The sequence below is a fragment of the Geotrypetes seraphini genome, chromosome 15 (genome assembly GCF_902459505.1).
Source record: "Geotrypetes seraphini chromosome 15, aGeoSer1.1, whole genome shotgun sequence".
In the NCBI taxonomy this organism is placed as follows: Eukaryota; Metazoa; Chordata; class Amphibia; order Gymnophiona; family Dermophiidae; genus Geotrypetes; species Geotrypetes seraphini.
The window spans coordinates 21,749,401-21,769,623 of record NC_047098.1 but is presented as its reverse complement, the minus strand read 5'-3'; the positions used below and the strand labels follow the sequence as shown (position 1 = coordinate 21,769,623).

Here is a 20,223-nt window from a genome sequence, read left to right as displayed (position 1 = left end):
GCTGAATATCAGCATTTAACTCCATAGGTGCCAACTCCACCCCCAGACAGTCCACATAATCGCTGGCTATGGCTTTAGCGGTTAGTGCTGATAGTGAATGGTACTAACTGGTTAAGTAGCACCGCAAAAGCGATTGAACCAGCCAGAAGCCTCTCGCTTAGCTGGTTAAATCACTTTGAATATTGACCTCTAAAGGTTTATGGGTTTAAAAAAGGTTTGGACACACCTATAGTCTGCTACTGATACATATATGGGGGAAGCCACTGCTTGCCCTGGTTTCAGTAGCTACTCTGGGATTCCGGAATCTTGCTACTCTGGGATTCCGGAATCTTGCTACTCTTTGGGATTCTGCCAGGTACTTGTGACCCGGATTGACCACTAGAAACAGGATACTGGGCTAAATGAACCATTGGTCTGACCCAGTGCCAGGCAGTGGTGACAAACACACAGAGGAAGCAGCCATCACCTGCAGCTCGACACATGGTGCTGATAATTATGCAGTTTAAGTTAGGACTGCCATTTTTGCTGGTCTAAACTTAAACTGTTTAGCTTAATGGATAGTGGCTAAGTGTCGCTAATATCCATACATTTAGGCAGAACACCCTCACTCCACCCTAGCAGTATCTGGATAGTGTCGGGGCATTTGGAGGGATTTTTGGTGGTGTATTGGCTCCCGGTTGAAGCTAGCTTTTGGCCTTGCTTATGCGTTTTTATAAGGAAAATTACCTTCATATATGGCAGATCATTTTCGGCTGCTATCAGGTTTATCCTCAAGGATAAGATAAACTACTGCTACGATTTGAACACCAAAATCCGTAAAATCTCATAAGTTTCAGTCAACTCGTTATCCTGCCAGAATCTCTAAACAGCGTCGATGTCGGCCGCCGCCAATCACGTGTCAATCACGCGACGGCGCTATTTAGAGAACAGCGCCTCCAGGAAAGATAGGCGCCGGAAATGTCGGGCAGGGCTTTCGAGGCCTACATTTCCGGCGCTTATCTTTGACACGAATCGCGACTACGTAGGGGGCTTTACAGCGCCTATACCGCTTCTGGCGTTAGGCGCCTCTGGAGGCGCAATTCTGGTGCATTTCAAAACGGCATTTCCGTGTTAACTTAGATGCCAGTAGGACATTTACCAGCGCCTAAGTTATAGACTTTCCTAACGTGGCTGCACTAACTGATTCCCACGGACACATCCACTCTCCAGCCCCAAACATGCCCCCTCAGCCAAAACACTGAATTTTATTTTTTAGTGTGTGGGTAGGGCATGCCCCGCAGTATGCACGTGTTATTTTTTCTGCAGCTTGGTAAAAGGACCCCTAAGCGAGAAGTGTGCTAAGATTATAGAATGCCACTTAATGTTCAACTTACGTGCAAATATGTAGCATTCACATGTGTAAGTTCTAGTATTCTATAATCTGAGCATGCAAATGGCACATATATGCTCCCATGTTTCCTTTTATTGGCTGAATAGAAATCGTGCCGCAGAACAGAAGGGATCGTTGCAAATAACCACTACCCTGGAGACTGGACTGTGGCAGAGGAGCAGGAGAATGGTGTCCCAGAAGTTCCACGGGGCCACAGCCAGTTGGAACAAGGAATTCTGAGATAGCACTCTGTAAGCTGGTGAGTTTAAAAAGGCAGCCTGTTGTATGGTGGATGGCTTCTGCAGCCTTTCCATTATTAAAAAAAATATCAGACAGAGATGCCAACGCAACCAGTTCCAGGAGGGAGACGCCTTGGCTTTTTTTGGTTTTGAACTTACATCCCAAAGCAGTGTGGTATTTGCAAATCCCTAATTCTATCCTTTGAGAGGTTCCATAATACAGAAGGATGGAGGTTGTCAGAAATTCATGATTTGCCTAAAATATCTCTAATGGAACTGGGTAACTTGAAACCCCAGCCACGATTTATTTAGCCAATGTCCCATGGATTAAGGGCATCTCCACATTATGGGCGTGGCTTCAGGTCCTAGCATTGGTTCTGCAGTGGAAGAGAAACACCTCCATGCTAATGACATCTCTAGAGCAAGGACACAAGTGTCTTATTCTGGCCTTTATATTAAACTGATAAGAACAGATACTACACTTGATCTTAGCCAAAAGGCCGAGAAGCGATTCTGGCCTTTATATAAAACTGTACAGTTCTTTAATCTTGGTTACAGATTCATACCATAATTCTAGGCAGTGAGATAAGATAATGCATACACATTACAGATACACATTTATCAAGAGGAAAGCGGAAGCAATTTCCAGATTCTTGCATACTAAGACCTTTCATTAGAATACAGTAACAATTTCTCCAGATACAGTCTCAGACCTCAGCTCTCCAGGCCACACAGGTCCCCTCCCATCTGAAAAAGGGCTCATGATAACACTGCGTCTACACAGTTTGTGGGTCGGTGCCATTTGCCCAGGGTTAATACAGGATCTAGGATCCATTATATGGCTATTTGCCACCCTCCTACCTCCCCTCCCCCCACCTTTGCTGTTGCCCTCATTTCCCCCTCTCTTTTTCTTGAATTTCTGCTGCTGGAGGCCGACCTTACCTCCGGCCGGGAGGGACAGGAACTCGCTCCCTCCAAGGCCGTTGCCACTGCCAGTCCACGGCCCCACCGGCGGGGGGCGCTGCGCCGGGCTCTGGCTGGCACCTAAGAGGAAGGTGGATGGCATGTGAGGGGCGAAAATTTGGCAGGAAAACAAGAACAAGTGTCAGCTGTCTGTCACAGCAGCTGAGCCCACAGCACAGCTGGACACTTACAAGGTCTTCCTGTGACACACAGAACAGCAAAAAGACAAAGAAATATGGAAAGCTACAGGCTGTGGAAGTAGGAAAGGGACAGAGTCAGGCATAAAAACACCGCGAAGAATCAGGGATTGGGATTGATGCAAACAATGCCTCCCCCCACCCCCCACCCCAAATGACTGCTCTTAAGCACGGCTACCCCCTAGAAGTTCAGCAGGCAGGGGACCAACATTCCTGGAAAGCAAAGAGCAGGCAGTGGGGGCTGAGCTGCTGTTACTTACTACGTGGTCCTGAGCCAGTGTCAAAGTATGAGAAGAGCGAGTCCAGCTCATCCGGACAGAAGAGAGAGTCCCTGCGGAACTTACGTTCCAGTGTGGCAGCTGTGGGTGAGACAGAGAAGTGAAATCACGAGTGGCAGAAAAGACAGTGTTCAGGTGTTAAGTGCAGTGTGACTGCAGCTGTGTGACCCCCCCCAGGTGTTGTAGAGCGGCGGACAGTCACTTGGCCCTTACCTGAAGAGAGTGTGACGGGTGATGCACTTCCTGTTTCATGCCTGTACTTCCTGTGAGCTGTCAGCACTTTGCTGGCACTGTTATGTCGTTGACACTTCTTGACACTCCATCTCCGAGGTTTCCTCTCAGCCTCAGCCAGCACTTCAGTACCAGGAAGTTTCCGGAGGAATTTCTTCTCCACATACTTGGCTTTGATCCAAGACTCCTTGTCTTGCCTGGCAGAAAGCAGAAAAAAGGTCACCATTGCTAGGTCGCCATAACTGGAGTCCACCTCCATATCTTGGAGACACAGACAAGAGCAGCAGTCTACCTGGGGCTGTTAGAGGTTGGCCTCTTCACACCAAGCTCTTCATATCTTGCCTCATAAATCTGGTTCATGGTACTGTTCCCAAGCTCACACATTAGCTGTAAGAGGCAAAATATTCATTTCCATTAGGGCTAAGAAAGAGAAAGTCCTCCTACAGTATGACAATTAACCCCTCGCACTTCCCTTATCTCTGTTGCACTTTTTTTAAAAGCCCTTTGTAGAGGTGTTAGGGTTTTAACTCAGACCTCAGACCACACTCACTCAGTCAGTCAGGGTTTTCAGAATATTCCCACTGAATTCAAATCCTGAAAGCCCCAACCGGCTGAGCGTGCCTCGAATACTGATTTGAAAACCAAAATAAACCTCTCTTCCTGAAAAGGAAAGAGACACACGTATTCGTTTGTTCTGAACTCAGGGCCAGATTCTGAAAACTTTAACGCTGTCGTTAAACTGGTTGCAGATGGTTTAGTCTGCATGCATTTTAGCGGCGGATTATCAAAAAGGTTTATCGTGGTTTCTAGCAGGCTTTCTAGTGGTCTCCGACACTGCCATGCAAATGGGCTCTTCAGTATTGAAACGAGCATTCCGGTGATTTCTTAAAAATCACAGAGTCATTCTCCAAGAGCGGCGTCGGCTTTTGGAGACAAAAAAACAGCGACTGATCCGGGGGTGCTGGTACAGTGACAACACTGTTAAAAGTGTATGTATTTTGACTGGCTAATGAAAAAAATAAAAAATTACAGGAATAATCATAAATTGTCTTTGTTGTTGTTTTAGTGGGGTCATCTTTGACTCATCTCTCTCCTTTCCTTCATATATCCAACAGACCGCCAAAACCTATCATTTCTTTCTCTACATCATCACTAAAATATGCTTTTCCTTTCAAAGCACCCAACTAAGTCCCTCATCCACACTCTCATCACTTCTCGCCTAGACTACTGCAACTAAACCATCTCTCTCCCCTTCAATCTATTCAGAATTCGGCTGCACATCTCATATTCTGCCAGGGTCGTAATGCTCACATAACCCCTTTCCTCCAATCACTTGATTGGCTCCCTATCCATTTCCGATTACAGTTCAAACTTCTCTTATTGATCTACAAGTGTATTCACTCTGCAGTTCCTCAATATCCCTCCTCTCTGATCTCTCCCTATACTCCGCCCCAGGAACTCCGTTCATCAGCTAAGTCTCTCTTATCTGTACCCTTCTCCTCTCCTGCAAACTGCCAACCCCGTTCCTTCTACTTTGCTGCACCGTGTGCTCGGAACAAACTGTCTGACTTGGTATGCCAAGCTCTGTCTCTGGCAGAAGTGAAATCCATGCTAAAAGCCCACACTTTTGAAGTTGCTTTCAAATCCTAACTCCAACCCACTTGCAAAGCACCCATATCTGTTTCTCATTCTCTCTTTAGCCCCTACCCTATCTGCCTTATCACGCCCTTTGTAATTCTCTACCCAAGCATCCTGTATTGATTCACACTTTTTGTCCTGTTTGTCTGTCCTAATTAGGTTGTAAGTTCTTTCGAGCAGGGACAGTCTCTTGCGCTGTGTGGGTCTGGTAACACTATAGAAATGATAAGCAGTAGTAGTCCTCCTTTCTCATGGACAGGATTGAGACTAAGAGGAGGCATTGGGGGAACAACAGAGCCTGGGAAGAATTCCCATCCCCCTGTGCCTCCAGACTCCTTCTTGCTTGGGCAAACTCACGCACATCCCAACTCCCTTCATATCTGTCACCTCCAAGCTCTTGACCTCTTCTCTCTCAAACAGCCACACATGCCATGCCTTTCCCCTCATTTCTACCAGTCCCTCAAACCTACTGATTTCCTTCCTTCTGAGGTTCTCATCTACTTTCCTACCTAATTCATGATTATTCATATACCTTTAGCAATTCCGGCTCCCAGGAATCCAGCGTGAGTGATCGCACTTTGGAGCACTGGACCCCTAAACTCCTGAATAAAGACAATGAAGAACCAGAATGCTCAATGACAGCAGACAAAAACAGCAAAACTGAAAACTGGACAGCTTCTGCAAAGTTGTGTGCACGGTCTGCTCTTTCCCATTTGGGATTTTCTCATGTTTTGTGTTTGTAATGTAGATTCTTATTTAGAAAGATTTCATGTGTCAGATTAAGTTGTATGTGTGTGTGCATGCATATAGGTAGGTAACTGTATGTGTGTGTGTGCATGTATACAAGTGAGCGACTGTGTGTGTATGTGTGCGTGGATTTATATAGCTCTGTGTGTGTATGTGTGCGCACATGTAGACAGATGTGTGTATGTATGTGTGCACACAACTGGGCAAATGTGTGCATGTGCATGCATGTATACAGGTGGGCGATTGTGTGTGTGTGTGCATACAGGTGGGTGACTCTGTGTGTGTGTGTGTGCGCATGTATACAGGTGAGCGACTGTGTGTGTATGTGCGCGTGGATTTATATAGCTCTGTGTGTGCATGTAGACAGGTGTGTATGTATGTGTGCATGCAACTGGGCATCTGTGTGAATGTGCGTGAATGTATACAGGTGGCCAACTGTGTGTGTCTGCGTGCATGCATACAGGTGGGCGACTGTGTGTGTGCGCATGTATATAGGTGGGCGACTGTGTGTGTGTGTGCATACAGGTGGGTGACTGTGTGTGTGTGTGTGCGCATGTATACAGGTGAGCGACTGTGTGTGTATGTGAGTGTGGATTTATATAGCTCTGTGTGTGTATGTGTGCGTGCATATAGACAGGTGTGTGTGTATGTATGTGTGCGTGCAACTGAGCAACTGTGTGCATGTGCGTGCATGTATGTGTGTGTCTGTGTGCATGTATATAGGTGGACAACTGTGTGTGTGTGCATGTGTACAGGTGGGCGACTGTGTGTGTGTCCTCCAATTTTGGGGGCTCAGAGGTAGACAGTGAGGAACAACATATTCCCTGCCCCCCCCCCCGAAGCCCCATCAACCCAAAAAATTCCCTGCTGAGCTGCTCCCTTTTCCCTCATGCCTGCATGAACAGAGCATGAATGAGGAGTCCCAGTATCTGAGGCTGGAGGTACAACGCTGACTTCTTATTTCTTGCAGCAGCAAGAGGAGGGAAGCGGCTTGGTAGAGAATTTGACTGGGGGCCTTGGCATCCTTGCCAGCCATTAAATGGATGCGTTGCAGGTTTGGAGGGGGCATGAACCCAAAGTGTGTATATAAAATATAAGCATAAAAGAGTGTGTGTGTGTGTGTGGGGGGGGGTGCATGTGTATGTATTTTACACACATGTGTCTCTGTATAGGGGTTACCTGTGAATCCCTGAGCACTCGATGCAAAGGGTGATTCCTAGATTGATGCTAGCCCAGCGGGGATCTGCCTGGCCACAATCACAGCACTGGTCATTGCCAGCAATATTCTGAATGCGCTGTAGAATGCTCTCCCCTTTCACACTGCGCTCCTTGGAGTCTGTGGCCGAATCAATACTGCTGGTGGAAGGAGAGGCAGTCCTGTCCAGCTTCTGCAAAGAGACAGAAGAGCAAAAGTTAATCCATTTATCCTCTCACTACCAGAATCCATCAGCAACTCCCAAAATGCAATAGAATACCACCGTTCATCCTATGCAAAAGAAGCAGGCACTTGCTCAGGGACAGAGAGCTTTGTCTTACAATTAAACCCTCCCCCAAATCTAACTGCATTACAAGTTCAGTCACTAGAGGGCAGAACAGCTCCATTCCAGTATTACTACCCTATCTTCAGCTGGTGGAGCTGTCACAGTTAGAAGGCAGTCTGCAATATCTCCTGTCTTTACAAAACTACAACAAGCCTTCTTTAAAAAGATGTATAAAGATTAGGATTCTGAATAATTGCTTTATTTGTAAGACATCCTTCTTTTCCCTAGATGTGGGTCTAATCTATATGTTAATTTCTTCTGTTCTGGTGGCAAAACTGTACTTCTATTATTACTTTCTATGATTATGGGAAATGTAAATTTTAAAAATGCAATTAAAAAAAACCATGTATAAACATTCTAATTTTGTCTCCTTGAAAAATATTCCGCCATCTAATCTAATCCATGACTTAGATTTATATACTTTATCTTCTCTTAAAAGGAGCTCGACTCGGTTAACAAAAAAGTTTCAGACAAGGTAGATGTTATTTAGATTAGATAGTAAATAATAAGTGAAGATCACATAATAAATAAAATCATGTTAAAGACCAAACTAATAACCAAAAATAATTATCATTTCTGGAACAGTTGTCTAAGTACTGTGGGAAAAGCAATGTTCTCAGAGACTTACGAAAAGTCTGAAGGGAAAATAGAGTTCTAATACATGATTGAACTTCATTCCAAATTGCTGTAAATCTATATATATAAAAGATTGAGAGATTTTATTCCCTTAAAGCAGTGGTTCCCAATCCCTGTCCTGGGGGACCCCCCAGCCAGTCGGGTTTTCAAGATATCCCTAATGAATAAGAATGAGAGAGATTTGCATATAATGGAAGCGACAGGTATGCTAATCTCTCTCATGCATATTCATTAGGGATATCTTGAAAACCCGACTGGCTGGGGGTCCCCCAGGACAGGGTTTGGGAACCACTGCCTTAAAGGATGGAAAGGAGAGTTTATATTTTGGGATATTTCTTGAATCTCGAGAACGTTGTACATTTAATGACAAAGGTACATTTGAAATGCATTCTAAGATAAGCTGGAAGCCAGTGAAGTTGTCTCAAGAAAGGAGATACATGATCAAATGTTCTATTTCAAATATTAACCTTGCTGCTGTGTTTTGGATCAATTGTAATCCAGTTCATGCCTGCTAACTGGATAAATGACTTTAATTTAGTACAGCTACTAAACACTATTTAATGGTGGTTTTGTAACATTTTATAAAAAGCAGTCAGTATTATATCAGGCTTGAGAGGTGCTAATTCTGGAGCATCACTCACAATTCTTTGGTAGACAATAAGATATCAGTGTGTTATGAAATGCACACGGTCCCCACTCTTCTACTAAATCAAGTTAGCGGTTTTAACATGGGGAGCTGCGCTGAATGGCCTGGGCGGCTCCCGACACTCAGAGTTCTTATGAGCATCGGGAGCAGCGCGGCTCCCCGTGCTAAAACCACTAGTGCGGTTTAGTAGACGAGGCCATGTGATATGAAATGCACAAACCCAGCACCTTAAGGACATGCCCCCAGAAATGCCATCAGAGTCAACGCACCTACGCCACCTGCCCTCACCAGATGCTGCTTGGTGTACTGTATATATTTTACTGTCATGACTATATTGTAAATTATGTCATCTCTGTCCTGTCTCGATTATATTATGAATGTACTTTGTAACCCGTTCAGAGCTCTTTTGGGAGGACGGGCTAAATAATTGAAAAAATAAATATTTTAATTCAGCATCATGTTATTGGAAAATTTGGTTTTGAAATACGGTGTGATAAATACAGAGATTATCTCAAAGGCATTCCAGCAGACAGCCTGTGTTTGGACTCAGATGCACTGGAAAGCTGCCACAGATTGAGAGCTTCAGACATACCTCTATGTAATAATTGTCTGGAGTCTCTCGGTAGGCTGAAGCAATGCTTGCCTGTACAGCCTGGATCCAGGCCTGCCGCTGCTTCTCCGAGTCTGCCTGCAGCATACAGCTCCTGTGAGAGGAATGCACAGGGGACATGAGAGTAAGGAATGCAAGCAGGGAACTTTCACAGCTTCAGTGGAAAACAGGGACCCTTTCCACCCCTCCCTCTTGCATCCTTGCCTCAATGATTATAGTAAATGCTTTTACTAAATTCTGCTGCTTCTGAAGGAGGCCTCATGCTGGTAAACATGATACAGATCATATGACTTGCTGCACACCCATGAGCATTGTCATCCTTCCTCAAGCAGGAGTTCAATGTCTCTTGGAAACATGCTCTCTTACATGGAGAATCCCTGGAGAAATGCCAGGGCCCAGAAAGCATATTATCAGGCTCACAAAGGAATAACGGGCACACAATAATGTTAGTTTTGTCTGCAGCAAGCAGGTAATGTTATTAGCCTGTGTCAGTTTTTTCTTTCTTGGTAAGAGGACGGTAGAAGGGAACCCCCTCCCCCCCATTCACTTCTTCATTGCTAAAGATCTCAGGATCTTGGAGCATCTCAACAAATTTCAAAGTTCACTGGGACTTTGGACCTATTCTTCGGAATCCCTTTTAGGAAGAGAGGCAAGCTGCAGGGGTCTGTCTGCTTGGTACAGCGTCTGTATGACTTACTTAGTGGGTGAGACCACCTCAAAGCAAAACCGTCGCTCAATATCTTCACAAGGCTTCACTGTGCACAGTCTCAGATCTTCGACCACCACAGTTAGAGCATCCTGTATAAGGAATTAAGAGAGCCATATTATAAGACATTCGGAACCTCAGTATCAGCTCCAAGAGCCTACACCCTCACCCCACTCCCAACTCAAGCACAATCCCTATCCTGCAATCCAGTGCCAGCAATTGATAGTATATCACTTGGAGAGGAGTAGTCTAATGGTTAGAGCAGTATGCTGGGAACCAAGATTCCACAGTTCAAACCCTACTTCTCCCATTGATGCCCTTTGTGACTTTAGACCAGTGGTTCCCAACCCTGTCCTGGAGGACCACTATCCAGTCAGGTTTTCAAAATAGCCCTAATGAATATGCATGGAGCAGATTTGCATGCCTGTCACCTCCATTATATGCAAATCTCTCTCATGCATATTCATTAGGGCTATCCCGAAAACCCGACTGGCTGGTGGTCCTCCAGAACAGGGTTGGGAACCACTGCTCAGACAAAATCACTTCTCCCTCCATTACCTCAGGTACACCTTAGAGCAGTGGTTTTCTCTAATTTTTAAGTTGGGGACACATTGGATGCATATAAGCTGAAGGAGAGCCATCAAATATCTTACCATATGAGGCCACAACATGTTGACCAACTCGTATGTCAATGACTTCCATCCCACTAGCCTGCCTACAAACTTTTTATTGGGCATATCCTCAAGGATGTGGGCATTTTCAAATGCATTCTCTTCATCTATTGAGAAATGTTTTGTCCTTCAAGCATCCAGTTTTTCCCTTAATCCACTTCCCCCTTTCTGTTGTGAACTTGGCTAGAGAGGGGCACACATTGAAGCCAGGGGCAGTGGAATGTCTTTTAGTTTGGAGGTGCCCAAGCTCTGCCCCAGATCCCACTCCCATAATAGTACTAATTGTAATGCCAGAAATCCCAGTGGTCCCACGGTGGCGGTAGCAGCAATGGGGGCCCTGAGAAAGCACAAAAGTCTGGGCAGTCTGGCCATGGAGAAACAGGAGCCAGGAGATGAATAAACATAGCAGTAGGAAGTTATACTGTATGTCATAACTTCTACTCCTGGCAGAATTCTGCACAAAAAATTCAAAATTCTGCACAAAAATTTCAAATTTCTGTACACAAAATTAACAAATTCTGAAAGGCTATTTTGTCATAATAAAACAACATTTTTGCTAATTATTATCCATATTCCTTTTAAAAGATTTAAAATTAAATGGGGGGGGGGGTTCTTCTACCTTTCTTGTCTGGACATTTTATTTTCCCATCATGTTGGTTGCAGTTTCTCTTTTCTGCTTTCCTGACACCTGCTAATTCTCTTTCAAGCATCTGCTTTCCATTTTCTTTCCTATCTGTTCCCATACTATATGCCTCTAACATATTGTTCATTCATTTTTAGCTCTTTTCTGCCTCTTGTCCTCTTTTTCACTTCAGCTACCTATCAAATTTCTATCTTCTCTCCCATTCCCTATCTCATCCCTTCCTCAGTCCTCCATTCCATTCTATTCACTATCTTTCTCTTGTGCCCTTGGTCAAACCTCTCCATGCACCATCTCTCTCTTCCTCCCCTCCATTATCATGTGCAACATTTCTCCCTCCCCCTGTGCCAGCATCTTTCCTTCCTCTCATCTCTCTCCTCCTTATGCACCAGCATCTTTCCTTCCTTTCACCCCTCCCCCCCGCACCAGCATCTTTTCTTCCTCCCCTCCCTCCCTCCCCTTCTTCTCAGTACTCTGTCTCCCTAAGTAAGGCTTGCTTCAATGGATCGCGGCATCATCAGCGATTCCCACATGCTGCCTGCTGCCAACCCAGAAGCCTCTTCTCTGCCACAGAGAGGCTTCCAAGTTAGCAGCAGTTAGCATGTGGGAATCACTACCAATGCCACGACCCAATAAAGCAACACCATTGCTGAACGAGATTCTACATGGGCAAAGGGGAATTCTATGTGACTGTGCAATTCTGTAGAAACGCTGCACAGTGGTGCAGAATTCCTCCAGGAGTAAAATTCCTACTGCCAATTTTGGGGGGTGCCATGGCACCCATGGCTCCCCCCATTCTGACGCCTATGATTGAGGCTACTAAAAACTAAATTTAAAACAAACAAACTAGAAAAAATATTTCTTCACTCAACATGAAATTAAACTCTGGAATTTGTTGCCAGAGAATGTTTTAAAAGCAGTTAGTTTAGCAGGGCTTAAAAAAAGGTTTAAATAATTTATTAAAAGAAAAGTCAATAAGCCATCATTAAGATGGACTTGGGAAAATCCACAGCTTATTTTTAGGATAAGCAGCACAAAATCTGTTTTACTCTTTGGGATCTTGCCAGGTACTTGTGACCTGGGATGTTTTACTCTTTTGTGAACTTGGCAGGTACTTGTGACCTGGATTGGCCACTGTTGGAAACAGGACCCTGGGCTTGATGGACCTTTGGTCTGTCCCAATATGGAAACTCTTATGTTCTTATGAGTAGCAGAGAAAAAGCCAGAATGATGAGGGCCACCCCAGAGACTGTCCAGCGACTGTCATTTGCTCCCAGACCTTGCATTCAAGAGCTGCAAACTACCTTTTGCTCTGAGCTGAAAAGCTGCAAGGAAAGCTCTCAACTACTGCATCCTACCAGACCTCATTTCTATCAGCTCCAGTCCCACCTGTCATCTATCCAGCAGAGCTTGTTCCATGCACACAGCATCCTTCTGTCTAAAGCAGAGTCTCCCTGATGTTCACTAACCTTCAGTTTCTTCTGGTACACCAGCTGGCTGTTCTGTATGGAGAACCACCTCCTAAAGATAACAAAAAGCATTCAAGTCAGCCTGACAAAATAGATTCTCCATGTAAACTGACTCTGTGGAGTTAGGTATTCAAGATTCCCAGTAGAGTTTTTGCTGAATGCTTGTGGGATGGGAGCCGAGAGTCTCTCCAGGAAAATCAGCAGCCATTTTCAAATGTGAAACAGGTCAGCTCAGTTGGGGAATTTATGTTCTGATCTCCCAGTGTGCCCTAGGAGCTTTCAACAGAACTGAACCACACCAGAAGCTGTATTAAGATTCAACCAAACCTTATATGATGCTAGAAGTTGGATTTAGAAACAAAGCCATGACAAATTGGTCTATATAGCAGGATACACACTGCTATAGATTATATGGAACATGACAGGTAATGTGATTACTTGAATATAAATCAAGATTTTTTTGATTAAAAAAGGGCATCAAAAATTAGTCTTACCTCCCTCCCTCCCCCATAGTGCCCACCCCCATGATGTTATTTCCTTCCTCACCATGGTGTCCCTCCTCCTTCTCATTCTCCACTGCCTGCCCATCCTCCTGACCCAGCAGAACCCCACTTACTTCCTACTTCCCCCCCTGAACAGGAAGAGCTCCCAATTACTTTTTCCCCTTTCCCCCAAATACAGAAACCCCTCTCCCAGACCCACCAACAGCCTTTCCCCCTTCCCAAGCCTACCATATCACCCTGGTGGTCCAGTGGCATGTTGGGGTTGGCGCAATCCCCACTCAATCTCGCCCATGGCATCTTTATAGTAAAAAAATGGTTGCTGCGACTTCCTATGGCAGTCTCATGAGATGTCCGCTGGAGATCGCAGCAACTATTTTGGGATTGGTGCCTGCTGGGAATGCTGAAATACAAACCCTCAGATTATATTCGAGTTAACATTTTTCCTCTAAAAAAAGGGGGGGAGGGGAAATTTTATCTTGTTTTATATTTGGATGGGTTTACACTTCTCCCTCTGTATTTGCGGTTTTGATTATTCACGGTTTTTAGCTTGCTGGCTCCTCCCCCACAAAATTACGCCAGCTTGCATAGAGAAATCGCTGATTCCAAGCGTTTACAGAGAAAATCGCCGATTCCCAGCACTTTCTTCATCGTGTTGTGCCTCTACTTCAGGAACAGGCCGTGTTATTCGCAGTTTCACCATATTCACGATGGTTTTTAATAGAAAACAGCGAATAACATATGAAAAAGTTATTTGCGGTTTTTATGTATTCTCGGGTACTGTTAATCCCCCATCACTGCGAATACAGAGGGAGAAGTGTATATTAGAGTATTTATGGTAACAGCTTCAAGAATCATGATGCATATAACAAGATAGAACATTTAATGGGGATAGGAATTTGTTAGCACATATTCAGTTTATTTGGATATATTTGTTATACCACCTTTCCAGTACCAAAATCAAGGAGGTTTACAATAAAAACAAAAGAAAACATAACAGAAAACCTATAAAACTAAATAAAAACAAAAGCAACGTTTTAAAAACACACTGACAGCTGAATATATAGGACAAGAACTCCAAAACTCAGCCCTCAAAGAGCACAACCTAGGTGGATTTTCTGGATTTTCGGTGGCGGGACTAAAGCGCAATCACGCGCAGACAAATGCACGCAGGACATCAGCGCACAGGATTAAAAGTTAAATTTAAAGTGCTCTGAGGGGGGAAACCCCCCCCCCCCCACTTTACTTAGCATTGTTGGCACTGCCATGTGGGGGTACACCCCCCCCCTCACACACACACACACACACTTAGAGAGGAAACTGTAATTTTTCCCTAAAACAGGGAAAAATTACACTTTCCTCTGTAATGGCAGTGCAAACCCCTCGGAGAGCTTTAAATTTAACTTTTAATCCGGCGCGCTGACATCCTGTATGCATTTGTCTGAGCTCCTATGTCCGCATGTGATTGTCATGTGCACTTTCATCTATGTACCAGATTTTCACATTGCAAAAAGATCTCATATATAGTCAAACAATGGAGGCACCATGTGCAAATAGATCTTATGCATGTTTATTATAGAAATCCTGAAAACTCAACTGCACTGCAGCCCTTGAGCACCAAATCTGGGGAAAACTGACAAAGAAAGAACGAGAAATAGCACAAGAATAAGTGTCAGTGCAGTCTAAATTTAGTGCATACAACGTTAATGACGTGCATTAGCCCAACAATTAGCGCCTACAAAGTCAATTTGGATGCATTAAAAAAAAAGAACTTGTCTGAAATGAAGCAAAAACCATTCAGAAATCAGAATAAAACGGGTCAAATATCTGAATCTTTGTGCACATCTCTATTTAATAAAAGAGGAAATAAAGGAACAGAGGATGAAGAAGAGAAAGGTGAAACTATTAACTGCCTCTTTTACAAAGCCGCACTAGTGGCTGCCGCGCAGCAAAGGCCCCGAAGTCCTTTAAATCTCTATGGGCTTCGGGGCCATTAGCGCAGAGTAGCCGCTAGTGCGGCTTTGTAAAAGAGGCCATACGTTTTGCAAACAACAGCGAAAAATATATCTTCCCTGAAATTCCAGGCACATAAGTATTTATTTGTTCTAAATCCTGTCCCCAGGACACATCCAGCCTGTTTGATTTTCAGGAGTACAAGTGGATCAATTTTTTTTACTGCATCAAGATTTACAAAGACTAGGAGACACTTGATAAAGTTGCAGAGTACCGTAATACTTTTTTAAAACCAATAGGAGGAAATATTTGTTCACTCAGAAAATAGTTAAGCTCTGGAATGCGTTGCCAGAGGATGTGGTAAGAGCGGTTAATGTAGCTGATTAAAAAAAAAGGTTTGGACAAGTTCCTGGAGGAAAAGTCCATAAACTGCTGTTGAGACAGACATGGGAGAAGCCACTGCTTGCTCTGGATCGGTGGCATAGAATGCTGCTACTATTTGGGTTTTTGCCAGGTACTTGTGACTTGGATTGGCCTCCGTGAAGATGGGATATTGGCCAAGATAGATCATTGGTCTGATCCAATAAGGCTATTCTTATGTTCTTAAACAGGCATGAGGTAGATTTGAATGTAAATCTATCTCGTGTGTATTCACAGAAACAGAAAAAAATGAGAGCAGATAAAGATCATATGGCTTAGCTAGTCTGCCAATCTATGCTATCTACAATCCCCTCCTTTCCCTTAGAGATCCAATGTACTTGTCCCAAGTTTTCTTGAATTCAAATACAATTTGTCTCCATCACCTCTACCAACACCCTTTTCTGGAGGTTACTTCCGAGTCTGTCCCCTTTCAATCCCCTTCATTCCAGAGTTTCCTTTCTTCAACTGCAAGAGACTCTTATCATATCATCCCTCTCCCGCCTTTCCTCCAAAGTATACATATTGAGATCTTGAAATAGCCATCCTTTGGACCAACTTTATCCTATTTATATTTTATCAATGCGGATATCCTGAAAATCTGACTAGCTGGGTGTATCTCATGGACTGGGTTGGAAACCTCTGGATTACACAGAAAGGCAGAGTTGCAAGAAACCCTCTCTACTTATGGACAGGAATTAGACTAAGAGACAGAAAGGGGGGGGGGTCAAAAACATTTAAAAAGAGAGCCTGAAAATAGCAACCCAACCCAGATCTCTCACATACCGGTTCCAAGTTTTAAAGGCATTGCTAGATCTCTTAAAGAGATATCCTTCCATCACCACACCATTAGGAGCGTCAACATCGAACTCCACCTTGGATTCATCGTAGGAAAAATCCTAAGGGAGAAAAAACAGAGGATAAAGTATGAAAGAAAAAGCTCAGAGCAATTGTTTTGCAGGGAATATGTAGCATTACATGTGGTCAGAGCACATTAACATCAGTAGGTGGGAGACTGACTAGAGCGTAGAGAAGTCAACGTTCCCTGTTGCACTTAAACAAGAGTGAAGGAGACCCTCAGTAGTGGTATCATTGAGAAGGGACTTTGTAGTTTTCTGAATATCACAGAGCTTCACATAATTCAGAGTACATTGGACAAAAAACATAGGCACCGTCATGAATTCAGACGTTTGCAGTGACCACATCTGGCAAAGAGTCCTCACTCTCTCTCTCTGAAGCACAAGTCACCAGCCACTAGACTTCCAAAGGCCCCCCCCCCCCCACTCCCTCCTTCCCCCTCCTCTCTTCTTGCTTCCTGGTATGGGGTTGTAGCAACACATTCTCCATTTAACTTTCCCCATTAACATGTCTGAAACCAATTGCAGCCCAGTTTGACAGGCATTTCAGGATGATCAAAGATGATTCACTGTTCACTCTGAAAAAGCTGGTTTCACGCTGGTTTCAAAACTCATTTGTGAAGACACATAAATAAAAACAGAATGAGAATTAGAGAAGCAAATAGCCCAATATCAGCACAAGTGGAGCACATATCTCCTCTCTCCATCAACCTCTTCTTCATTATACTGCCTGGCCAACGCAAACCAAAGCATGACCATGAGCGATCACTATGCTATCTACAAAATTGAGATCATCATCCTAAGTGCCTGGAGCTGAAAGCAAAGAAGGATGCAGTGTTGATAGGCAACCTGTCTTCTTGGTAGAAATGATGGTTAGGTGTGCATATAGGGATGGGGGTCGATGTCAGTACAGCAAGGTAGCAGAGATAAGTGTCATGAGACAGTCTCAACCCTCTGATAGGCAACATGGCACTGCTCTGATGATGGGTTCTCTACCCTTATTTTTGGCCAGCATGACCTCAAGAACCACCTCACTGTAACTGATATATATACTCGTATACACAGAGATAGGAAATAACAGATTACTGAAAACGAGAACCGACACAGTGAGGTTAGAAGAGTATCAGTCTTCAATCTTTCATAGTATTGGTCCTAAATTATGGAACTCTTCCATTTTGATTGATTTATTTACCACCTTTAAGATTTCTTTTTTTATAAGATCAATGCAGGCCTCTTTGCAGATGGCACCAAAATCTGCAATAGAATAGACAATCCTGTATAAAGGTTTGGTGAAACCCCAATTAGAATATTTTGAACAATTCTGGAGACTGCACCTTTAAAGTTTCAAGCTTAATTAAAAGGCTGATTAAACCGCAGTTTCATATTTCAAAGCGATGTACAGTATACCAAATAGGGAAAACGGACTGCATTTATTACAATAAGATATGGACCAAACATACAAGTACGAAAAGGGAAAGAGGATGGAATGACAAATTAATTTAAAGAAAAGAGAGACAAGAAAGGTCAAAACAAGAAGGGAAGAAGGGGTAACTTTATCCATTAAAATTAAGATTAAGATGGCCTTGTAGAGAATTCAAGTTGGAACGCATCTTTGTAGAGCCAACACTTTAGTGCTCCCTTGAATTTGGTAAGGATCCTTTCTTCCCTAATATAACCTGGTAAAGAGTTCCATATTTGTGGAGCTGTGACCGAAAAAATAGTATCCTGACATGTATAAATGATTCTCTTAAAGACGGCATGGAGAAGGTAGACAAGGATAGATTCTTCAAACTACGGGGAACCACAAGCACAAGAGGGCACTCGGAGAAACTGGAAGGAGACAAGTTTAGAACCAATGCCAGGAGGTTCTTCTTCACACAGAGGGTTGTGGACACATGGAACGCGCTCCCGGAGGAAGTGGTTGGGCAGAGTACGCTATGGGGTTTCAAAGAGGGATTGGATGGATTCCTGAAGGATAGGGGGATTGAGGGATACAGATAGGGGTAGATAAGAGTATGGAAAGAGTATAGATAAAAACAAGGGGGCTATAGGGCTAAATCAAGATAACCTGACAGGTCATGGACCTGATGGGTCGCCGCGGGTGCAGACTCCTGGGCGCGATGAACCTCTGGTCTGACCCAGCGGAGGCAAATTCTTATGTTCTTACGGAATCGAAAGAAGGTTTTTGTCCTCTGATCTTAAGGTTCTTATGGGAGTATATGGTATTTGGTACCTTTCTAGGAAAATTGTCCAGAGGCTGGCCACTAAAATGGTCAGTGGTCTCTCATAAAGCATATGGGGACAGCAGCTCAGAATTTGGGTTTTGGAGTGATTTCACTGTTTTGATCTGAGGCTACCATTTATACTGGGTATATTTAAAGATCTCAATATGTATACTTTGGAGGAAAGGCAGAAGAGGGGAGATATGATAGAGGCATTTAAATACCTACATGGCATAAATACACATGAAACGAGACTCTTTCAGTTGAAAGGAAACTCTGGAATAAGGGGACATAGGTGAGGGCAAAAGGGGATAGAAGTAACCTCAGAAAACACTTTTCACAAAAAGAGTAGTGAATGCATGGAAAGACCTACTGAAAGAAGTAGTGGAGAAAAAAAAGTTTATCTGAATTCAAGAATGCTTGGGACACGTACAATGGATCTCTAAGGGAGAGGAAGGGATAGTAGATGGCATGGTTAAGCATAGCTTAGTCCCAATTGAAAATTATTATAATGAACTCAAGTGATCTTCTTATATATTTCACTTGTTATGATGTATGAGACAGTGAAGAGCTATGATGGTCTCATTCACAACTGCCTCTGTGTTTTTCACTTGAGGTGGGTTGTTGGGTCTGAGCTTTTCCCATAACATAAATTTTATATTGAAAATTAGTATCTAATTAAATCATAACAAGTGATAAGAGATGTGAGATGGTTAAGCATAGGCCATATGATTGTTATCTGCTTTCATTTTTCTCTGTTTCCATGTTTCCAGAGTTGGCAGTCCTGCATCTTGAATTGAAAAGGGCCTGGGATAGGCACATGGGGATCTCTCGGAGAGAGAAAGAGATAATGGTTACTGCGAATGGGCAGCATTTGGCCTTTATCTGCCATCATGTTACAACGTTTCTATAACCATAAAGTTCTATGATATCACAATGCAGGTGTAAAGAGCCTTAGCCTATAAAAAGAGGAGATGCAAATGTTAAGAGCCTTAGCCAATAGAGAGAGAGAGATAATGGTTACTGCGGATGGGCTGACTAGATGGGCCATTTGGCCTTTATCTGACATCATGTTTCTATGTTTCTAATATGGACCAATGAAATCTTGCAAGTGTGACAGTACCAACTGCAATACTCTTGTTAACGTGGTTGTTCTGGGAGACAAAGATGAACCACAGTATAAAATGATAAAGCAATATAAAACGATAAAGCAAATTATTATTTGCGCAGAATCTGCTTGAGGTGTCATACTATAAACAGAGGAGGCATTTTTGGTAAGGGCTGGTAGCAGGACCCCTGTTCCAATACCCTACCCCTTCCTTACTCTCAGTGGTTTCAATGTCTTATCTGTGATGTCACCAAGAGTTTCCATGGCAACACATTTAATGCCACTGAAGCAGCAACAATGAGGTAACGGATTGCTTTGGGCACATCCATGGGAACAGAGCTAATTCATGTTGCCAGAAAAGGAAATCTATTAAAATGTGGAAAAAGAAAAACCTAAGACTTCTGAACAGATGGGTGCCTGGCTGAACAAGGGGGTCCTTTAAAGCAGGCTTACGGCTGCTCTGCTTCTTTAAGGATTCTTCCTCAGCTCATTTTATGAACAAATTTCTGAGGTGCCTCTTTGCACTGTGAAAAACAAAAGTTTAGCAAGACTTCATGAAGAATTACTCACCACAGGGGAATGTGG

The 20,223-nt window shown here is 43.6% G+C and overlaps 1 protein-coding gene and 1 pseudogene across 4 annotated transcripts in view; both read right to left on the bottom strand.

Annotated features, from left to right (window-relative positions):
- ACAP3 (ArfGAP with coiled-coil, ankyrin repeat and PH domains 3) overlaps positions 1–20,223 on the bottom strand; it is a 173,022-nt gene that overhangs the window by 38,350 nt on the left and 114,449 nt on the right. For 3 of the 4 annotated variants that reach the window (XM_033922306.1, XM_033922307.1, XM_033922308.1), the window contains exons 11-19: positions 16,238–16,350; positions 12,582–12,633; positions 9,793–9,893; positions 9,078–9,189; positions 6,842–7,050; positions 5,448–5,517; positions 3,570–3,664; positions 3,260–3,474; positions 3,029–3,127 (exon numbers count right to left, since the gene is read on the bottom strand). In XM_033922306.1, the coding sequence (XP_033778197.1) occupies positions 3,029–3,127; positions 3,260–3,474; positions 3,570–3,664; positions 5,448–5,517; positions 6,842–7,050; positions 9,078–9,189; positions 9,793–9,893; positions 12,582–12,633; positions 16,238–16,350 (1,066 nt within the window). Of the gene's footprint in view, positions 1–2,550; positions 2,653–3,028; positions 3,128–3,259; positions 3,475–3,569; positions 3,665–5,447; positions 5,518–6,841; positions 7,051–9,077; positions 9,190–9,792; positions 9,894–12,581; positions 12,634–16,237; positions 16,351–20,223 lie in introns of all 4 variants that reach the window. The other variant, XM_033922305.1, reaches the window with a different exon arrangement.
- Positions 1,979–2,120, bottom strand: LOC117349478 (annotated as a pseudogene).